Source organism: Ovis canadensis, chromosome 12, assembly GCF_042477335.2.
Source record: "Ovis canadensis isolate MfBH-ARS-UI-01 breed Bighorn chromosome 12, ARS-UI_OviCan_v2, whole genome shotgun sequence".
NCBI lineage: Eukaryota > Metazoa > Chordata > Mammalia > Artiodactyla > Bovidae > Ovis > Ovis canadensis.
The window spans coordinates 71609843-71631007 of NC_091256.1; the positions used below are offsets into that span (position 1 = coordinate 71609843).

Sequence of the window (21165 nt, forward strand, 5' to 3'; positions counted from 1 at the left end):
GATTTAACTTTTTTTTTTTTTTTTTTGGATTTAACTTTTTTAAGGAAAGGGCTACTTTTGTTCTTGGCTAAACCCTGTTCCCATTCTTCCTTCATAAAGGCAAGAGTTTTGCTTTTTTAAGCCTTACTGGCCATCTCCACTCAGCAGTACCCTGGGGTAGCTGCCCCACCTGCATCTGAAACATTGAATGGATCTATTTCTTTTTTATTCTCTATTAATAATTTCTCATTGAATAGGAGGTTGGTCTGGATAACCAAACTCAAGATTTATGATTCTACTCAAAGAGTTCATTACAGTATGGTAGAGATAATGATCACTTAGTTTTAATTTTCCAATATTTATTGAGTTCACATAGTGATAGCTTTTTTTCTTTCTCAAAAACTTTATTAAAGAATGAGGCCTGGGAGACTTTCCTGGTAAGAGGGTAAGACTCCATGTTTCCACAGCAAGGACTGCAGTTTCTGAAGTAACTTAAATTGACTCTGGAAAAACCATTCTACTATTTTCTTCCATATATTCTGAGTTAGGTCACTGGGAATATAATAATTAAAAGATGAGTAAAAAAAAGTCAAATAGATTTATTTTTTTACTGTCTAAACCTGATTATTGTGTGGACTACATAGGGAGGGTAAATGTTTCTTTTCAAGTGCCTGACTCAGTATTTTTTCCCCATAACACTATACTGAAAAAATTTTTGAAGTTGCATTTGGCCCAAAGGGGGGAAAATATGATTATTTACTATTCATTCAAAATTAATAGTTGCTATTAAACATAGGTAGTTTATCATCTTTAAAGATTTTCCTATTTAGAAACTGTAGCATTTATTAATTTTTTCTCATCTTTTGATTCTGTTATGTATTAATTTGACCTAGAGTCCTAGCTGTAGACTTTTAAACTAAAATTGTACCTCAATTTTTGAACCAAGAATTGGCAGGATATCTGGCCAAATTACATTCTCAAAGCTGTACCTTCTCCCCCAATAAGATTTCTTGTAGGAGAAAAATTGATGAGAAAAAGCCATACTTGATTGTTGCAGCCCGTGTTGGGTACTTGTTCTCAAGTCTCCTCTGCTATTATCACTGCTTCATTTTCTATATCCGTTTATAACAGTAACACAAGCATCTGCTTACATCACAAGGCTCTTTGGATTATGAATGACAATGACAATATCTGAGAAAGGGGGTAACATTCCATGTTTAAAAAAGTCAACATGCTGAGTGCTGAGGTAGCAGCACTAGTCTCTAGCTGGCTGGCCTCATCTCTTCTTAAAATGATGATGCTGTTTTCTTTTAGATTCCTTTTTAATTGAAAGTGTGTCAGTCATCCCTTTGCTGAAAATATATGTGCACAGCTTTCTCTCTTAATACATTAGCCCTTGTTTGGGTTTGTTATGAGGCTGACCTCTGTGGGAATGGAGGTATCAGGAGAGGGAGAGGACCAATTAAAGTTGCTGGCTTTGAGTTTTTTTCTAAGACAAAGGTCATGAAAGATTTCAATGCTTTCTAAATTAATATACTTATTCTCATTTAGCAGCTTGAAATTTTATATCTATAATGAAGAGTGAATATTTATACATCTTATTTAATGGAAAAGTGGAATTCATTATCACTAGATAAAATTGCAAATATTTTAAAGCTAGAAGAAACTATAGGGACTTATATGTAACTTTCTCAATTTGTAGGTGGCAGAGAAACCAATCAGGAGGGCACAGTAGTGGTCTAGGAAAGCGATGCTGATGAGAGCTGGCTTTGGCAGTGGGGATGGCTTAGAGTCAGGAAATTTATTTCTGAGGTAGAGAAATAGCAGAATTTAATGACTGCATGGAGTTATGAAGGGGGTGGTGGGGGTGAGGGGATAGACTTGAGAGATTTTTGCCTTTATAGGTTAAGCAGTTGGTAAATAACTGCAGGCATCTCTGGCAGACCCACTTCCCCTAATTATACTGCTCTCAAGCGTTTCAAGCTCTGGCCTTCTTTGCCTGGAGAGGCAGTTGTCTACTTGTTAGGTGTAGGTAAGACTGCCTGGACTTTTCTCTCATGAATTCACTTCACAGATACATAGTGAGCGCTTACCGTATGTTTAGCATTGCTCACTTCTGAGAATGTAAAGGTAAGACATGTTCTTGAGAAACAAGAGAGTCTAACAGGGAGAAACGTGTAAACATACAGGTGTGATACAGTGTGTATGTTATGACAGAAGGACCTACAGCAGGGTTTCTCTGCCTCAGCCCTGTTGACCTTTTGGACCAGATAATTCTCTGTTGCAGGGGACTTTCCTGTGTAAGATCTTTAGCAGCATCTCTGGCCTCTACCCACCACAAGATGCCAGTAGTACCAACCCTGAGACATTATCAAGTGTCCCATAGGGACAAAACTGCTCCTGGTTGAGAACCACAGATATCTATATGTTACCATGAGGACCCAAAGGAGGGGACAAGTAATTCTGAGTAAAGTCAGAGAAAACCTAGTTTAAACCATATTAAGAGGTGGGCAGGTGATTCTCAGAGGGCTTCAAGAACTGGGCCTTCCAGCAGATCAAACGACTACATGAAATTCCTAATCAAGGGTTTTTGATAAGCTTTAAATATTTTTTGTTACCATGGATGAGAAATGTGTTCACACACTTTTTTAAAAAAGATTTATTTTATTTGTGGCTGTGCTGGATCTTGGTGGCTGCCACAGGCTTTCTCCAGTTGCAGCGATCCCTGGCTACTTTCCAGTTGCAGTGGGCAGGCTCATTGTAATGGTTTCTCCTTCTTTCGGAGTATGGTACAAGTGGATTTCAAATTCAACCAAACTTTTTCCAAACCAGTATTTCAAAATAAAGATAAAACTTCAGGCATGAAATTGGCTGCAAGGGCTCAAGCCCGCTGCGCAGGAAACCCCACCTCGCTCCCCCGCCCTTCGTGGGCCTCGCTTTACGCTGCGCAGCCTCCTTGCGCACCGGAAGGGACGTTCATCCGCGCTTTGTCTGGCGCTCCTGGACGCAGAAAACTGGCAGCACCCAGCTTCTTGCAGAATTCAGTGAGTGTCTGGCTCTTACCTTGCTCCCTGGAGGCCTGTGAGCGTGCCAGCTGACCCCACTGGGTCGCCTTCTGAAAAGTCTGGGTGGAGGTTAGTTTTGACCGGAGGGGTCCCCAGCATCTCCTTTTCCCCCAGCCTTCAAGCTACCCTTACGGGCTGAGAAAATCAATCCGATAGACCGCACACCAGTAATCTATTCGGGACAATGAGTCAGGGGTGGGGGTAGGGTAGGAACTGCAGTTCTCACTTTAGCGGCCATCAGAATCACCTCGGGGCTTCCCTGATAGCTCAGCTGGTCAAGAATCTACTTGTAATACAGGAGACCCCCGTCCCATACCTGGGTCTGGAAGATCCCCTGGAGAGAGGATAGGCTACCCACTCCAGTGACCTTGGGCTTACCTGGTGACTCAGACGGTAAAGAATCCGCCTGCAATGCGGGAGACCTGGGTTCCTGGGAACCCATTCCTGGGTTGGGAAGATCCCTTGGAGGAGGGCATGGCAACCCACTCCAATATTCTTGCCTGGAGAATCCCCATGGCAGAAGGAGCCTGATGGGCTATAATCCATGGGGTCACAAAAAGTGGGACATAACTGAGCCTCTAAGCACAGCACAGAATCACCTGGAGGGCTAATTAAACTGCGTTGTTGGGCTCTTCTTGCCCCTTCGCCAGGTTCTAGTTGAGCAAGTAGGGGGTGGGGTCTGATAATTTCTAATAAGTTTCTAGATTGTTTTGATGCTCTGGAACCACAAGTCGGGAATCCCTATCTTAGAGGTTAAACAAAGTGTTTTCTAAATACTCTGTTTAAAGCAGCCCCTTCTCACTCCGGCTTACCCTGGTTTATTTTTCTTAAGTTATCGCTACTTGACGTTTTATATATTTTCTGCTTTTTGTTTGCCTTTAGCTAGGTCCAGGAGAACAGAACTTTGTCTTGCTCTTGTAGTTCCATATTCTAGTACTGCCTGGCACATGGTAGGAACTAGAAAATCTGTGTTATTTGAATGAACATGCGTTTTGGAAGGCATGAGCCAAAGCTGAACATGTGGGAGTGAAAAAGGTCACTCAGGAAGAGGGGCAAGACTGAAAAGGAGGAGCCAAGGACAGACCCTGGTAGGTGTGGACATTTAATGGAATGACAGAAATAAGAGCAGAAACCTAGGTGCCAAGCTCAATGAAGCAGCATTATAGACACCCAGAGAGGAGAGATTTTCAGAAAGGGAGGGGACACAGAGAGGAAACAGTAGCCATCACCTACTGTGGAAAGATTGAAAAGTTCTTAGGATTTGTCATTGGTGGTTTTGATAAAACTGAGATGTTCAGAGTAGCAGACTGAGTGCTTTGGATTGAGTAGCGATTGGTGGATGAAAAAGTGGGGGAAAGTGAGCGTGGACTGTTTATTCAAGGATTTGGCCAAGAAGGAATGGCTGGAGGATGTCAGAAAGAGTGTTTTTCGCTCTGTCTCTCCCTCTCTGTGTGTGTGTCTTTGGGAGGCAGAGCCAAGTCATTTTCTAGTGGTGAGGCAGGAATATGTAAAAAAGTTTAACAGGGATGGCAAAGGTTTAGCGTAATTGCTGTGAGCAATAGAACTGAACAGTGACATCAAATGGCCCCAAGTTGGGCATGCTGTTAAACTTTGGGAGGTTGGAATGCTGCCCAAGTTCTATCATGAGCTTCTAACTCACCTCCTCCTTCACGGACAGTGTTTTCAAAAGATTCTCTCATACTTGTCATGGGGCATATATTAAAGCTTCAGATTCTTAAAACACACACACACACACCACAACACAAAACTCATTATTGGCTGTTTTTTAAGGCAGGAATGCTGGTAGGAGCAGCTGCAATGGAAATATCCTCCCAGATACAGGCAGGGGATGGGAGGAGACCAGGTGGAAACAGTTAATTAACAGAAGAAAAGTGTGCTCTGGTCATCATAGTAGGATGGGAAACACATTGGTCTGACTCACAGAGCTGTCTGGTTGTGGTAATTAATTGTAGGGTCCCAGGGATGAAATCAACAAACAACTCACTAAGTCTTTTTGATTTGTATAATTACAAAAGCAAACAAACCAACAAAACACAGTTCTAGGTCTGGGGAACGGAGGACTCTGAGTGAGAAACAGGACTCGACAGTTCTGTTCCAAGAACTAAATCAGATCCCAGGAGTGTAGCCTAAATATTCTTAAAGAAGGATGCTGCTGAAACACTGTACCTAAGTACTGCAAACCTTTTCTCCAGCCTTTCCCCAAAGGCCTCGGAACCCCTTATGATAAATGTTCTGGAAAACAGGAGGAACTCAAACTTCTTAGTAACTGTCACTAATTTCAAAAGAACACGAATGTCACTGTGTGCTGTCAACATTGAGAATATAGGGGTTAGGTGATAAATGAATTAAATTCTGGTCCAAGTTCACCTTTGAGCAGGGCTAGTAGGACTGTGAATTCATCCTGTGGTTAGTACCCTACTTGCCAAGTGAATAGCTGGAATAGGTAATCTTAGCAACTGACAGAATTCTTACATGGGCACAGTCACTCATTGAGTAAGGGCTATTCTGGTAGAAAATGCCAAGTCATGTGCCAAAATAGTACATCAAAAACATTACTACATACCTGCAGAGTGTCTCCATCAAAGGCAAGAAAGATGCTAAAGTGATGGTTCCCACCTCATTCCAGTTTAGCCACTACGTAAGTCTGACTGTTCTCAGAGAATGACAGTGCATTATAAACCCAAGCAAGTGATGACTTCAAGTGTAGCTTAACTGTTCCAAATGGGGTCCCCTTATTGAAGCAACTCAGCCCCTGACACTCAGGTTGCAGTTATTGATCTGAGATTTAGCTCCAGAATGTCTTGGTAAAAATCTCTTATTTTCCCATTATGCACCAATAACTTTCTAGATTCGATCAAGAGTTTTGTTTTTATTGCCTATCACTTTTTTATATCCTTGTTAATTTCTGCCAGTTTCTTTAAAGTGGGCATCATAATTGTACTTTTTCAGATTGTTAAAATTTGATAATCTACGTTAAGAGCATGTAGTAAGTGCACCATATGTTACCTATTATCATAGATAACGGGGTGAAAATCAGGGATATGGTTTTTCAATTCATTGTCCATTTTGCTCTCAGGTTGTTTAGTGAGATGGTAAATTTTCAGAATTTTCGGGTGTTCCATTTAAATGCTGATTTGGCTGGGTTAAGGATTTCAGTTTCAGCTTTAAAGACATTGCTCCATTGAGAAATCCAATGGCAATATAATTTCCATTGCTTTCTAGGTAACCTATTTCTATGTAAAAGCTCTTCTCTTTCTTCTGGATGTTGTCTAGAATGGGATCTTAAGTTTATTAGTCATCCTAAGGACTCAGTGGAGCCATTTAATCTGAAAATTTGTGTTTTTCTTCAAATCTGAGACATTTTCTTCTTTCCAAATTTCCAACCCTCACCAACATCTGTTGTTTGTGTAATACCTGTCATTCAGAGGTTGGAGTAGTGTCCAGCTGGATCCATTCTTAATGTTTCATCACTTTCCTTTTAATTTTCTATTTAGCCATGTCCGTTTTGCTATAAACTAGCCCACAGATCTTTTCTGTATTTCTGAGATTACTCAGTATTCTTGGTTCATTGATGAACATTTTGTTCCTTAGAGCTTTTGTCTTAATGTCATGGGATTTTAGGTCAAAGTAGATGTGTGTGCTCTGGTTTCTTTCTTGACTCATCCTCGGTTATATTTTGGTTTTCTTATTCCTTTAATTAGATGGTATATTTTAAGGTAAAAGTCTTCATACTCTGCCTTTCTAGTCTATACCTCTTAAACTACCATTATCTGGTTTTCAAGGCCCTTATGCTGCTAAGTAGCTTCAATCGTGTCCGACTCTTCAGCAACCCCATAGACCTCCCCCGTCCCTGGGATTCTCCAGCCAAGAACACTGGAGTGGGTTGCCATCTCCTTCTCCAATGCATGAAAGTGAAAAGTGAAAGTGAAGTCGCTCAGTCGTGTCCGACTCTTCAGCGACCCCATGGACTGGAGCCTACCAGGCTCCTCCGTCCATGGGATTTTCCAGGCAAGAGTAGTGGAGTGGGGTGCCATTGCCTTCTCTGAAGGCCCTTATACATCTGGCTTACTCCACCTATCCAGTAAAATACACCCCAGGTTATTTCCTCAAACACATCCTCTTCTTTAGTTTCCCAGCGCTTTTCTCTCCAGTGAAGTTCTCCACTGAAGTTCGCCACTCATTCCACTCTGCTGGGAGCTGCATCTATCTAGCTCAGCAGCGCTTCTCCACCAAGCATCAGAATTACCTGAAATTTCCTCCAATAGACCCACACCGGCTAGAATCAGAGTATCTGCTGATCAGACCCGAGCATCTTTTTCACTTCTTAAAGAAGCGCCACGGGCGATTGAGAGGCACACCTAGGCTAAGACCTTGCAGCCGCCTCCTCCTCCGGCCTAGAGGCGTTTGGAAGGGTTCTTGTGCGCGCTGCCTCACCTCGTGCCTCCCAAGCACGTCGCAAGAAGTAGGCGCCGGCCATCCCAGAAGGCTGCCTGGGAGGGGACCTAGGCGGCCCCAGGACTGGGACCGAACGCAGGCCAGATCCCGGAGCCAGAAGTCCTACCTAACCGTCCCACCGGCCGTGAGCCCTCGGGGCCGGAACTCGGCGTCCGGGGCGCACCTCGCGGGCCCTCAGGCACTAGTGCGCAGGCGCGCAGACCGCCTCACAGCTGCGGGTCTGTGGCTGCTAGTTCGTGTGCGCCTTTGACGTTGCCAGGCCCGCAACGGCAGCGGCAGCGCCAGGGTGAGGGGCGGCCGGCAGGGTCGGTCGGCAGGGTCGGCAGCTGAGGGTGCTCCGCCTGCTTCCCGCCCCCCTAACTCTTTTACCCAGGGCCGTGGGCAGTCCCCTTGAGGGACTTTGGGAGGTAGGGTTGGGAGGGGTCAACACCTCGCGCCCAAGCCGAGCACAGTTGGGAGAGGGCGCGCAACGACAAGGTGGTTGACTTGGAAGACTACGCGGGGAGTCTCTCCGTAGGTTTGGGCTCTGGAGAAAGTCTGCCGTCTGAGCGTGATTCCGCGGAGCCCAGTCCTCGCACTGTGGAGGAAGGCGTGCTGCGTGTGCCTCCTTCCCAGTCCTGGTTCCAGAAGAGTGGGCGAGAGAGTCTCTGACAACGAAGTCTACAGTGTAGAGTGAGATCCGGGACAAGCAGAGTTAAGGCTTTACCAAGAAGCGGGCCAGGAACGTAAACTTTTCACACGTTAGGTCGCGGCAGGGATTTCGTGAGGCACACTTGGGTTAATCATCGCAGATTGGGATTTAGACTTTGAATTATGTAGGAGCTTTCCCAAACCCAAGTTTCAGAGCACCTTTGTGGTATTGTTTCTGCCTCGTTTACCTTTAAAATGCACCTCTCAGTTGTTTATATTCCACTTTGGGCCATTTTAAACTTTTTATTATTTTTTTTCCTCTTGGGTTTGCCTGCTTTTCCTCATGAGCAATGATTCTGTCTTAAATCTTGTAGGGTGCAATGTCTGAACAAGAGCGTATACAGGAATGCCTGAGGAAGGAAATAAGGTCACTTCTCATTTCCACCAAAGATGGTTTGACCCCACAGCAGTTGGAAAAGGAGTACCTTTTGATGGTTGGCAACCATTTGCCGCTCCGAATCCTTGGGTATCGGTCCACAATGGAGCTGGTGTTGGACATGCCTGATGTTGTCAGTGTCTGCCCCTGTGGGGATGGTACTGTAATACTGAAAGGTAGGTTTAAGATCTGGAGGTCTGGGGCTTACCTGGTGGTCCAGTGGCTAAGACTCCATGCTCTCAGTGAGGAGGCTCGAGTTCGATCCCTGGTCAGGGAACTAGATTCCACATGCTGCTACCAAGAAGTTGCATGCCACAACTAAAGAACCCACATGCCACAATGAAGGCCTGTTGTAGCCAAATATATAAATTAAAAAAAAAAGATTTGGAGGTCTATGAACTTTGTAATAATAATCACTTGTTAAAGAATTGTTCTAGCTCTGCAAGTATCCTGCATTCCAGGCAGGGGATTTTACTTTCTTGAGGGAGAAGAGAGATCATAGGCACCTTTGAGGTTGTGGGCAGAGTTAGATCTTTAGCACAATCAGGAAACCTTCCCCAGAATGCTGTGCTTTCACAAAAACTACGTTTTGCATATGATTTCATGTTTTAACATCTTATGTGAGGAGAAACTTAAGGGGATTTTTAAATAATGGAATCTTGTTTTAAATTTCATGAGGCACAAAAACATCATTGTAGGGAAGTTTATTGTTCATCTCTAGAGTTTCAGATCTTTCAGGAGTTAATTAGTAGCAGTGTTAACACGTTGGGTTCCACTGTTCTCCATCCTCCAGTAGAGAAGCTAACAAGCTGTTGTCTAGAATACAAGAAATGGAGTAACCAGGGATTCATGTTTATCCTGCCGCCTAGATACAAAGCTACTTGGAGAACAAAAAATTATATAACCACAGGTGCAAAGAATGAAGAAGGGAGCCAGTTTTCACCTAAATATGATTTCTTCTTTTTTTTTTTTCTTCACACCTCCTAAGCCATCCCAGATGAGTCCACCAAAGGAATAGCAAATTTAGTTGCAAAACAGAAGAGCAACCATAAGGTTCGAAACTCTGTGCAGAAGGGAAGGGCCAGTGTTTGCTCTGGTCCCAGCTCTCGCCGGCGAGTACCTTACCGAGGAAGGGTGCCCCCTATTCTTCCAGCCGTTGTGAAGAGCGAGTTGAAAGACCTCTTGGCGTTATCTCCTGTTCTCCTTTCTGATTTTGAAAATGCATTTGCCAATCGATTTGGACGATCATTCCAGTATGTGCAGTATGGCTTCCTCTCTATGTTCGAAGTGCTGAATGCTGCTTCAGATGTTGTTTCTGTGGAGCAGACCAGAGCAGGTTCTTTGTTGACACTGAAGAAGAGTGTATCAGAGGAAAAGCAGAGAGGATGGCCTGCAGGTAAGCACATTAGCACAAGTAACCGTATTGCAGATCAGCAAATTTTGGAGCTGTTGTACATATGTGTATATATGTATGTATGTAATGGCTAAGCTCCATTAGTTTGTTGAAGTTTAATCCTGGCTCTAACACTTGCTAGCCATGTTATCTCAGGCGAGTTACTTAAAATGGCTAAGCCCTTAGTCCCCTCATCTCCATAATAATTGGCTCTTGGAGTCATGCTGAGGATTAAATGAGACAAGATTTGTAAAGTGCCTGGCATTTAGTAAGCCCACAGTAAGTGGTAGCTACTATTATGAAAACATAAGATCAGCTCTCTCTGGAGTGCTATAAATTAACAGTTATGTGTGTTCAGGTAAAGAAAATATAGCATAGAAAATGACAAGTTTAAAAAATAATACTGGTCTGTGGCATTTGCTATCTGATCTTGGCTATCACTGAATCTTTGATACCCTAGCAGGCACTGTACTAATTTATGTAGTGTAATGATAACCACTGTATTTGTATAGCATTTTACCTTGGATTCTCATACTATAGACAGGTTGGGTCAGTAACTGTCTTACAGATCAGAAAGCCAAAACTCAAGAAAGTTGAATGACTTTTCAAAAATTTCATGGCTAGAAAAGTGGTACAGCTGAAGTTAGGTACTGAACTCTTATTACTGCTCATTCAGTGCTTTGCCTACCCAAGTACTGTCTCTCTTAAAGGCTCAGAAGACTAATATGATTATTGATGAAATGTCTCTCTAGACCCTTGACAGTGTAGAATCCATTCACTGACTATTTGGGGAACTCTATGCCCATTTCAGTGATTTTTCTTTTTCTCAAAATCTGTGTTTTTAGATTGATATAGAAAAATCATGAAACTATCATGAATTTATAAACCAATATTTAAATTGTGATGGGAAGTATAATTTGACAAGGATATGGTAGGGGGTTTACAGGTTCTAGTCAAGGAAGACTATGGGGGCCACTGAGTGTTTTGCATCTAAACCTCAATGGCATCAGTATTCTTTTTTTTTTTTAAATTTTTTGGCTGTGCCATGCCACTTGTGGGATCTCTGTTCCATGACCAGGGATGGAACCCAGACCGCAGCTGTGAAAAGTGCTGAATCCTACACTAGGCCACCTGAGAGCTCCCTGTGTCAGTATTCTTGAGGTGCTTAAACTTTGGGAGAGTAACTCATGCTCTTCAACTTCTATGAGTTTGAGTTGTATAAAGCAGTTTGACAATTTAATGAATTGTAGGGGGTGGATATTCCTTCCCAGTGATTGAATTGTTGATTTTCTCCACCCATAGTCCGTTATTCCTCATCAGGATATCTTGGAAGTAATTTTTTTCTCTTGTCAGCTTGATCTTAGGGTAAAAAAAGAGCTAGGCCTTGCTGGGGTTCAGTTATCTTTCATGTTTTTTAACAATATACCTTTCTCCTGTGGTGTTTCCCTACCTGCTAATCTTGAAGAAAATAATCTATACTCTAGGATAATATCCTTTATTCTGTAGCTTTTCATTCTCCACCTCTCCCCTCATACCACTAGATGGTTATCCGGTTTGAAAAGCATAATTCAAGCAGATTCTTTATTTGAAGACTTAATGGTCTCCTAAACAAGATACAGCTTTTTTGATTTTTACCTATTGAGTCCTGCCTCTTTGTAATGATTTTCAGGTGTCCTTAAGTAGAGTTTTAGAAATCCCCAATCTTTCAGTAACACCTTATTATCTTTTGGTTTTGTTCTGTAGATGACTAATCATTTCCATTGTATGTAAAGTTGATTAGCATAATATGAAAATACAAGCTGACTCTTTAGTTCTAAGGGCCTAACCTCTATATATAGCCACCAGAAGATAAACTAGAAATTGGTAGTGATAATTTTTCTCTCTTCTTTTATTCACAAAAGGTAAGATTTTCACCCAACCTTTTAGAATGAAGCAACAAGGGTCATATCCCATAGGCTTCCCAGTAGCAAAGGCATGCTTTTCACAACCCACTTCAAACATGGAACCACCAAAGCAAATACTGGACATGGAAAGGAATTCTAGATCAAATGTAATGGAGACTTCAAGGCTGAATCACAGTGAAAAATTAAACCAGGTAAGATGTCTGAGTTTGGAGCTGTAAATACACCAAAACTGTCTTTAAATTTAGTGGTTATTACTTAACTCTCAAGGGAAAATTGCCCTTTTGAAATTCAAGTCATTCACTTATTTCAGATTTAACTTAAGCATTGTTTTGTGGCTCTGTGGTTTAGTAAGAAGTGAGACCTGGCAGTGAGAAGGGTACAATTTTATCAACTCCTTGGTTTCTACTATTTTCTGCAGATGACTCCCAAATCTGTATCTCTAGTTCCATCTTCTCATCAAAGTTATAGAAGCATATTTGCCACTTACCTCATGGGTATCTTCACCTGAACGCTGGCCCTGACACTGCAGTCCTGGTAATGTGACTGTAATGCTGAAGGACTTTGAGTAAAAACTATTAGACTAGACCCAACAAAAACCCGGTTAAGTTTGCAAGATGAACAAGTAGAGCTCAAAATAAGGTCATGGAAATTAAAGACATAAAAGTGCTTTATTTCTGCATGTAACAGTCCAGTTTTCCCAGCACCATTTGTTGAAGAGATGTCTCTGCAGCATTGTATAGTCTTGCCTCTTTTGTCATAGATTAATTAACCATAGTTGGATGGGCTTATTTCTGGGTTTTCTATCCTGTTCCATTGAGCTATATTTATATTAATATTCTTGTGCCAGTATCATACTGTTTTGATGACTGTAGCTTTCTAGTATAGGCTGAAGTCAGGGAGCCTGATTCCTCCAGCTACATTTTTCTTTCTCAAGATTACTTTGGCTATTTGGGGTCTTTTGTGTCTCTATACAGATTTTGAGATTTTTTTTGGTTCTAGTTCTGTGAAAAATGCCATTAGTAATTGATAGGGATTGTATTGAATCTGTAGATTGCCTTGGGTATTACAGTCATTTTGGCAATATTGATTCTTGCAATCCATGAACTTGGTGTATCTTTCCACTTGTTTGTATCATCTTTTATTTCTTTCATCTGTATCTTATAGTTTTTGGAGTATAGATCTTTTGTCTCCTTACGTAGGTTTATTCCTAGGTATTTTATTCTTTTTCATGCAATGGTCAATGGAATTGTTTCTTGAATTTCTCTTTCTAATCTTTTGTTGTTAGTGTATAGAAATGCAATAGATTTCTGTGTATTAATTTTGTAACCTGCAACCCTTCCAGATTCATTGATGAGTTCTAGTAGTTTTCTGGTAGATCTTTAGGATCTTCTATGTATAGTATCATGTCATCTGCAAACAGTGACCATTTAACTTCTTCCCCAGTTTGGATTCCCTTTACTTCTTTTTCCTCTCTGATTGCTGTAACTAGGACTTCCAAAACTGTTGACTAAAACTGGTAAGAGTTGGCAACCTGGCCTTGTTCCTGATCTTAGAGGGAATGCTTTCAGCTTTTCACCATTAAGTACAATGCTAACTGTAGGTTTGTCATATATTGCCTGTATTATGTTGAAGTATATTCCCTCTGTGCCCACTTTCTGAAAAGTTTCTATCATAAATGGGTGCTGAATTTTTGTCATGTATACAATGGAATAACACTCAGCCATTAGAAAGAATGAAATAATACCATTTGCAGCAACATGTATGGATATAGAGAGTGTCATATTGAGTAAAGTAAGTCAGAGAAGTGTTGTATGACCTCCCTTATACGTGGAATCTAAAAAGAAATGATACAAATGAACTTATTACAAAACAGAAAGAGACTCACAGACTGAGCTTATGGTTGCCAGGAGGGAAGAATGGGGTAAGGGATACTTAGGGAATTTGGAATGGGCATGTACACACTGCTATATTTAAAACAGATAGCCAACAAGGTCCTACTGTATAGCACATGAAACTATTTTAATGTTATGTGGCAGTCTGGATGGAAGGGGAGTTTGGGGGACAATGGATACATGTAATGTGTATAACGAGTCCTTCACTGTTCACTTGAAACTATCACAACATTGTTAATTTGTTATACCCCAATACAAAATAAAAAGTTTAAAAAAGTCCTTTTTTCTATAACTTAAAAAAATTAGCTTTAGTAACTTAATTTATATATAGTAAAATCTGTCCATTGAAAATGTACAGCTTGAGTTTTAACATATATATCTAGATGTGTAATTGCCATCAAAGTCAAGAAACACCATTTCAGTCTTCCCCCGTGAATTCCTTCATGCCATTTTGTAGTTGATCTCTTTCCCCAACTACAGCTACAGACAACCAATACTTACTATAATTTTGACTTTCCAAGAGTTTCATATGAATGGAATTAAATAATACTCAACTTTTTGTGTCTAGTTTCTTTAACAGGATGCTTTTGAGATTCATCCAATATGTATCCGTAGTTTGTTCCTTTTTCTTATTGAGTATTGTTTCTCTGTATTGATATACCACAATTTATTTTCCATTCATCATTAGATAATATTTGGGTGGTTTCCTGTTTGGGGTATTATGAATAAAGCTGCTATGAACATTTGCCTATACTTTGTGTGAACATTGGCTTAATTTCTCTTGGGTCAATACCTAAAAGTTAGATTTTTGGGTCAAAGAGTAAGTTTAACTTTTAAGAAATTACCAAACTCTTTCCAAAGTGGCTGTACAATTTTACTTTGTGAGCTATGTATAAGAGTTCCACTTGCATCTCTGTTAACATTTGGTATTATCAGGTTAAAAAACAGTAGCCATTTAAGTGGATGCATGGTAGTATCTCATTATGGCTTTAACTGAAGTTTCTCTAGGGATGAATAATATTGGGTATATTTGCCCAGTGGCTGAGGGGTAAAGAAGTGCAGAAGATGCAGAAGACATGGATTTGATCCCAGGGTTGGGAAGATCCCGTGGAGGAGGGCAAGGCAACCCACTTGAGTCATTTTGCTGGGAAAATCCCATGGATAGAGGAGCCTCACCAACTGCAGTCAATGGGGTTGCAAAGAGTTGGACACGATTAAAGTAACTGAGCATGCGTGCACACACCATTTGTATCTCTTCTTGGAAGTGTCTCTTCCTATCTTTTGCTCATTCTTAAAAATCAAATTTCTTTGTATTGAGTTGGAAGACACTGATTTTATAAGAAATATATATTTGGTCTTCATCCTTTTCTCACACAGATCTCCTAAAACCTTTGGAAATTCCTAAGTAAAGAGAGCAATAAAGGTGGCTTTTGTTATTTTAATGAGGTGACTTTGGAAAGCACCTAAGAATTGCTAATTCTTACTTAGGTTCAACCTAACTCCATTAGGTTGCTAATGGAGTCAACTGTGTAGTTCAGTTAAGTTCAGTTCAGTCGCTCAGTCATGTCCGACTCTTTGCGACCTTATGAATTGCAGCACGCCAGGCCTCCCTGTCCATCACCATCTCCCAGAGTTCACTCAGACTCACGTCCATCGAGTCCATGATGCCATCCAGCCATCTCATCCTCGGTCGTCCCCTTCTCCTCCTGCCCTCAATCTCTCCTAGCATCAGAGTCTTTCCAATGAGTCAACTCTTCGCATGAGGTGTCCAAAGTAATGGAGCTTCAGCTTTAGCATCATTCCTTCCAAAGAAATCCCAGGGTTGATCTCCTTCAGAATGGACTGGTTGGATCTCCTTGCAGTCCAAGGGACTCTCAAGAGTCTTCTCCAACACCACAGTTCAAAAGCATCAATTCTTCAGCGCTCAGCCTTCTTCGCAGTCCAACTCTCACATCCATACATGACCACAGGAAACACCATAGCCTTGACTAGATGGACCTTAGTCGGCAAAGTAATGTCTCTGCTTTTGAATATACTCTCTAGGTTGGTCATAACTTTTCTTCCAAGGAGTAAGTGTCTTTTAATTTCATGGCTGCAATCAACATCTGCACTGATTTTGGAGCCCCCCAAAATAAAGTCTGACACTGTTTCTACTGTTTCCCTATCTATTTCCCATGAAGTGATGGGACCGGATGCCATGATCTTCATTTTCTGAATGTTGAGCTTTAAGCCAACTTTTTCACTCTCCTCTTTCACTTTCATTAAGAGGCTTTTTAGCTCCTCTTCACTTTCTGCCATAAGGGTGGTGTCATCTGCATATCTGAGGTTATTGAGATTTCTCCCGGCAATCTTGATTCCAGCTTGTGTTTCTTCCAGTCCAGCGTTTCTCATGATGGACTCTGCATATAAGTTAAATAAGCAGGGTGACAACATACGGCGTTGATGTACTCCTTTTCCTATTTGGAACCAGTTGTTGTTCCATGTCTGAGTCTAACTGTTGCTTCCTGACCTGCATACAGATTTCTCAAGAGGCAGGTTAGGTGGTCTGGTATTCCCATCTCTTTCAGAATTTTCCACAATTTATTGTGATCCACACAGTCAAAGGCTGTGGCATAGTCAATAAAGCAGAAATAGGTGTTTTTCTGGAACTCTCTTGCTTTTTCCATGATCCAGCAGATGTTGGCAATTTGATCTCTGGTTCCTCTGCCTTTTCTAAAACCAGCTTGAACATCAGGAAGTTCACGGTTCGCGTATTGCTGAAGCCTGGCTTGGAGAATTTTGAGCATTACTTTACTAGCGTGTGAGATGAGTACAATTGTGCGGTAGTTTGAGCATTCTTTGGCATTGCCTCTTTGGAATTGGAATGAAAACTGACCTTTTCCAGTCCTGTGGCCACTGCTGAGTTTTCCAAATTTGCTGGCATATTGAGTGCAGCACTTTCACAGCATCATCTTTCAGGATTTGAAACAGCTCAGCTGGAATTCCATCACCTCCACTAGCTTTGTTCGTAGTGATGCTTTCTAAGGCCCACCTAACTTCACATTCCAAGATGTCTGGCTCTAGATTAGTGATCACATCATCATGATTATCTGGATCGTGAAGATCTTTTTTGTACAGTTCTTCTGTGTATTCTTGCCACCTCTTCTTAATATCTTCTGCTTCTGTTAGGTCCATACCATTTCTGTCCTTTATCGAGCCCATCTTTGCATGAAATGTTCCCTTGGTATCTCTAATTTTCTTGAAGAGATCTCTAGCCTTTCCCATTCTGTTGTTTTCCTCTATTTCTTTGCATTGATCAGTGAAGAAGGCTTTCTTATCTCTTCTTGCTATTCTTTGGAACTCTGCATTCAGATGCTTATATCTTTCCTTTTCTCCTTTGCCTTTTTTTTTTTTTTTAAATATGGAACGCTTCACAAATTTGCGTGTCATCCTTGCGCAGGGGCCATGCTAATCTTCTCTGTATCGTTCCAATTTTAGTATATGTGCTGCCGAAGCGAGCACTCTCCTTTGCTTTTTGCCTCTCTTCTTTTCATAGCTAGTTGTAAGGCCTACCCAGACAGCCATTTTGCTTTTTTGCATTTCTTTTCCATGGGGATGGTCTTGATCCCTGTCTCCTGTACAGTGTCACGAACCTCATTCCATAGTTCATCAGGCACTCTATCTATCAGATCTAGGCCCTTAAATCTGTTTCTCACTTCCACTGTATAATCATAAGGGATTTGATTTAGGTCATACCTGAATGGTCAAGCGGTTTTCCCTACTTTCTTCAATTTCAGTCTGAATTTGGCAATATGGAGCTCATGATCTGAGCCACAGTCAGCTCCCGGTCTTGTTTTTGTTGACTGTATAGAGCTTCTCCATCTTTGGCTGCAGAGAATATAATCAGTCTGATTTCGGTGTTAACCATCTGGTGATGTCCATGTGTAGAGTCTTCTCTTGTGTTGTTGGAAGAGGGTGTTTGCTATGACCAGTGCATTATCTTGGCAAAACTCTATTAGTCTTTGTCCTGTTTCATTCCATATTCCAAGGCCAAATGTGCCTGTTACTCCAGGTGTTTCTTGACTTCCTACTTTTGCATTCCAGTCCCCTACAATGAAAAGGACATCTTTTTTGGGTGTTAGTTTTGGAAGGTTAGAAAGCTTCAGTGCAGCTCTAAACCTCCTAGGAGGGTAGAAGAGTTGGAAATTAATTTCATTCATAGCCAATGGTTAATCAGTCATGCTGATGTAACGATGACTCCATGAAAACCCCAGAGGGTTTGTAAAGCTTCTGGTGTGGTGAACATATAGAGATTCGGGGTGAGTGGCATGCTAGGAAAAGGCGTGAAAATTCTGCAGTCCTTCCCACATACCTTGACCTCTGTATCTCTTCCATTTGACTTTTATTGAGTTATATCTTTTTATTTATTTTTCATTCATTAACAAAACATATAATTGACATATAAGATTATATTAGCTTCATACAATAGGATTAAAACAGGATTAGATATATGTATGTATTGTGAAATGATCACAATAAGTGTACTAAACATCTATCACCACACAGAGTTAAAATTTTTTTTCTTGTGGTGAGGACTTTTTAAGATTTACTCTCAGCAACTTTTAATTTTAGAATACAGTATTATTAGTATACAGTTAATACCTATGTGTGTGTATATATATTTATATATGAAAGAAATACCATGCTGTCCATTACATCCCCAAGACTAATTAGTTTATAACTGGAAGTTTGTACTTTTTGAGCACCTTTACCTCTTTTGCCCACCCCCTGCATGCTGCCTCTGGCAACCACCCATCTATTCTCTGTTTCTGTGAGTTTAGTTTTCTTTATTGTTTTTGTTGAACCGATTTCACATGTAAGATCATGCAGTATTTGACTGACTTGTTTTACTTAGCATGATGCCCTCAAGGTTCATTCATTGTTATTACAAATTGTGGGATTTCCGCCTTGCTTTATGGCTAATACACATATTCCACAACTTCTTTATGTCTGTCAATGAACCCTTAAATAGTGTAAATGCTACAGATAGTATGGGTATGCAGATACCTTTTTGAGTTGGTATTTTTGTTTCCTTCAGATAAATACCCAGAGGTTGCTGGATGATATGGTGCCTCTTTATACCATTTTGTATGGTATAGGCACCAATTTACATTCCCACCAACAGTGCACAAGAATTACTTTTTCTCTACATCTTCATCAGTACTTGTTATTTCTAGTCTTTTTGATAATAGTCATTCTACCAGGTGTTAGGTGGTATTTCATTGTGGTTTGGTTTGCATTCCCTGTGTTAGTCCCTCAGTCTTGTCCAACTCTGTGACCCCGTGGACTGTAGCCTGCTAGGCTCCTCTGTCCGTGGAATTCTCCAGTTGAGAATACTGGAGTGGGTAACCATTCCCTTCTCCAAGGGCTCTTCCCAACCCAGGGATCAAACCCAGGTCTCCTGCATTGCAGGCAGATTCTTTACCATCTGAGCCACCAGGGAAGATGATTGTTTATATCAGGCAGCCCCTTTTCACTTACCTGTTGGCTCTCTGTACATTTGGCGGGGGCAGGGGGAATGTCTATTCAGATCTTCTGCTTTTTTTTTAGTTGAAGTTTTTAGGGTTATTTTTTTCTTTGATGGTGAGTTGTGGAAGTTCTTTTATATATTTTGAGCATTCATACCTTATCAAATGTAAGATTTGCAAATATTTTCTCTCATTCATTTTTGGATAGTCTTCTTTTTTGTGCCATAGGTTTTTAGTTTGATGTAGTCTTCCTTGTTTGTTTTTGCCTTTGCTGCCTTTCCTTTCGGTGTCAAATCCAAAAAGTCATTTCTAAGACTGAGGACAAGGAGCTCATCATCTAAGTTTTCTTCCAGGATTTTTATGGTTTCTGATCTTAGGTTCAGATTTTTAGTTCACCTTGAGTTACTTTTGTGTGTGGTGTGGAGTTCTACCCTTTTATTATTGTCATTGTTTAGTTGCTAACTCGTGTCCAACTTCCCTGTGACCTCCATGAACTGTAGCCCACTTGGCTCCTCTGTCCATGGGATTCTCCAGGCAGGAATACTGGAATGGGTTGTCATTTCTTTCGCCAATATCTTTTTATAATAAACCAGTAATCTAGTAATTGAAAATGTTTCTCTGAGTTCTGTGACCCATTATAGCAAATTAAATTGAACCCAAGGAGAGGGTTATGGAAACCTGCTTTATAGCCACTGCTCAGGTGGCAGCCTGGACTTGGAGTTGTCATCTAACGTCAAAGGATGCCATGGGTGTTCAATCTTGCAGAACTCAGCCTTGTGGAACTGGGCCATGGAATCTGAATGCTGTCTCCAATGTCAGAATTGACTTGAATTGTAGGATACGCAGCAAATAATAAGTAATTACCAAAAAACCATAAAGTGATGTATATATTAAAATGATGTATAACATAACCACATTTATTTAAGAATGTATTCCAATATCAAATAGCGAAGTTCAACAATGGAAAACTGCAATTAATTTTGCACCAACCTAATATATTTGGGTAGAGTGTTCTATAAATGTCAGTAAAGTTGGTTATAGTACCATTCAGGAATTCTTTATTTTCGCTGATGTTTTCCTAGTTTTTCCTTTAATTGCTGCAGGATCAGTGTTGAAATATTTAAATATAGTTGTGGATTCGTTTATTTTACATTTTAGCCTTAGATATAAATCTCTGTTAGGTGCATATATATTGAGTTGGCCAAAAAGTTTGTTCCATAACATCTTATGGAACAACTTGAATGAACTATTTTAGTCAGTCCAATATTTAGGATTTATGTATGTCCTGATGAATTGCCCTGTTTATCATTGTGAAATACCCCTTTTTGTTGCTCATGATATTCCTTGTTTTGAAGTTTACTTTGTTTTATATTGCCATAGTGATGCTAGCATTCTTTAGATGTTAACACTGTATATTTTTATTTTTAACATACTTCTTTTATATTTCAAATGTGTTTCCTTAAGACAGTATTTGGTTGTCTTGCTTTATTATTTACTCTGTCAGTTTCTGTCATTTAATGGGCATGTTTATACCATGTATATTTAGTGATTTAAATCTGATTTTTGTGTTTTAAATCTGATTTTTGCAGGTTTTTCCCTATTTTTTCTTCTGGATTAATTTTTAAAAATAAAAATTTTAGAGCAGTTTTAAGTTCACGGCAAACTTGAACAGAAAATACATGGAGTCCCCATATTTCCCCTGCTCCTACGTTCAGGCGGGGTCTCTCACTATACCATGAGCTTCCTGCAGCAGAGTGATACCTTTGTTACAGTTGAACCTTTACTGACACATCATAATCACTCAAAGTCTGTAGTTTACATTAGGGTTCACTCCTGATACTGTAAATTCTGTGGATTTTGACAAATGTGTAATGACATATATT

The 21165-nt window shown here is 40.6% G+C and overlaps 1 protein-coding gene and 1 non-coding gene across 3 annotated transcripts in view; one reads left to right on the plus strand and one right to left on the minus strand.

Annotated features, from left to right (window-relative positions):
- Positions 1-2943: 2943 nt before the first annotated feature.
- Positions 2944-21165, plus strand: part of TDRD5 (tudor domain containing 5) — an 86763-nt gene continuing 68541 nt past the window's right edge. For both annotated transcript variants that reach the window (XM_069544931.1, XM_069544932.1), the window contains exons 1-4: positions 2944-3023; positions 8525-8762; positions 9575-9982; positions 11881-12074. In XM_069544931.1, coding sequence (XP_069401032.1) covers positions 8531-8762; positions 9575-9982; positions 11881-12074 — 834 coding nt within the window. In that variant the 5' untranslated portion in view covers positions 2944-3023; positions 8525-8530. The remainder of the gene's footprint in view (positions 3024-8524; positions 8763-9574; positions 9983-11880; positions 12075-21165) is intronic.
- Positions 17170-17276, minus strand: LOC138416725 (U6 spliceosomal RNA). Its single transcript, XR_011247841.1, has one exon. It is a non-coding gene; the product is annotated as a U6 spliceosomal RNA (small nuclear RNA).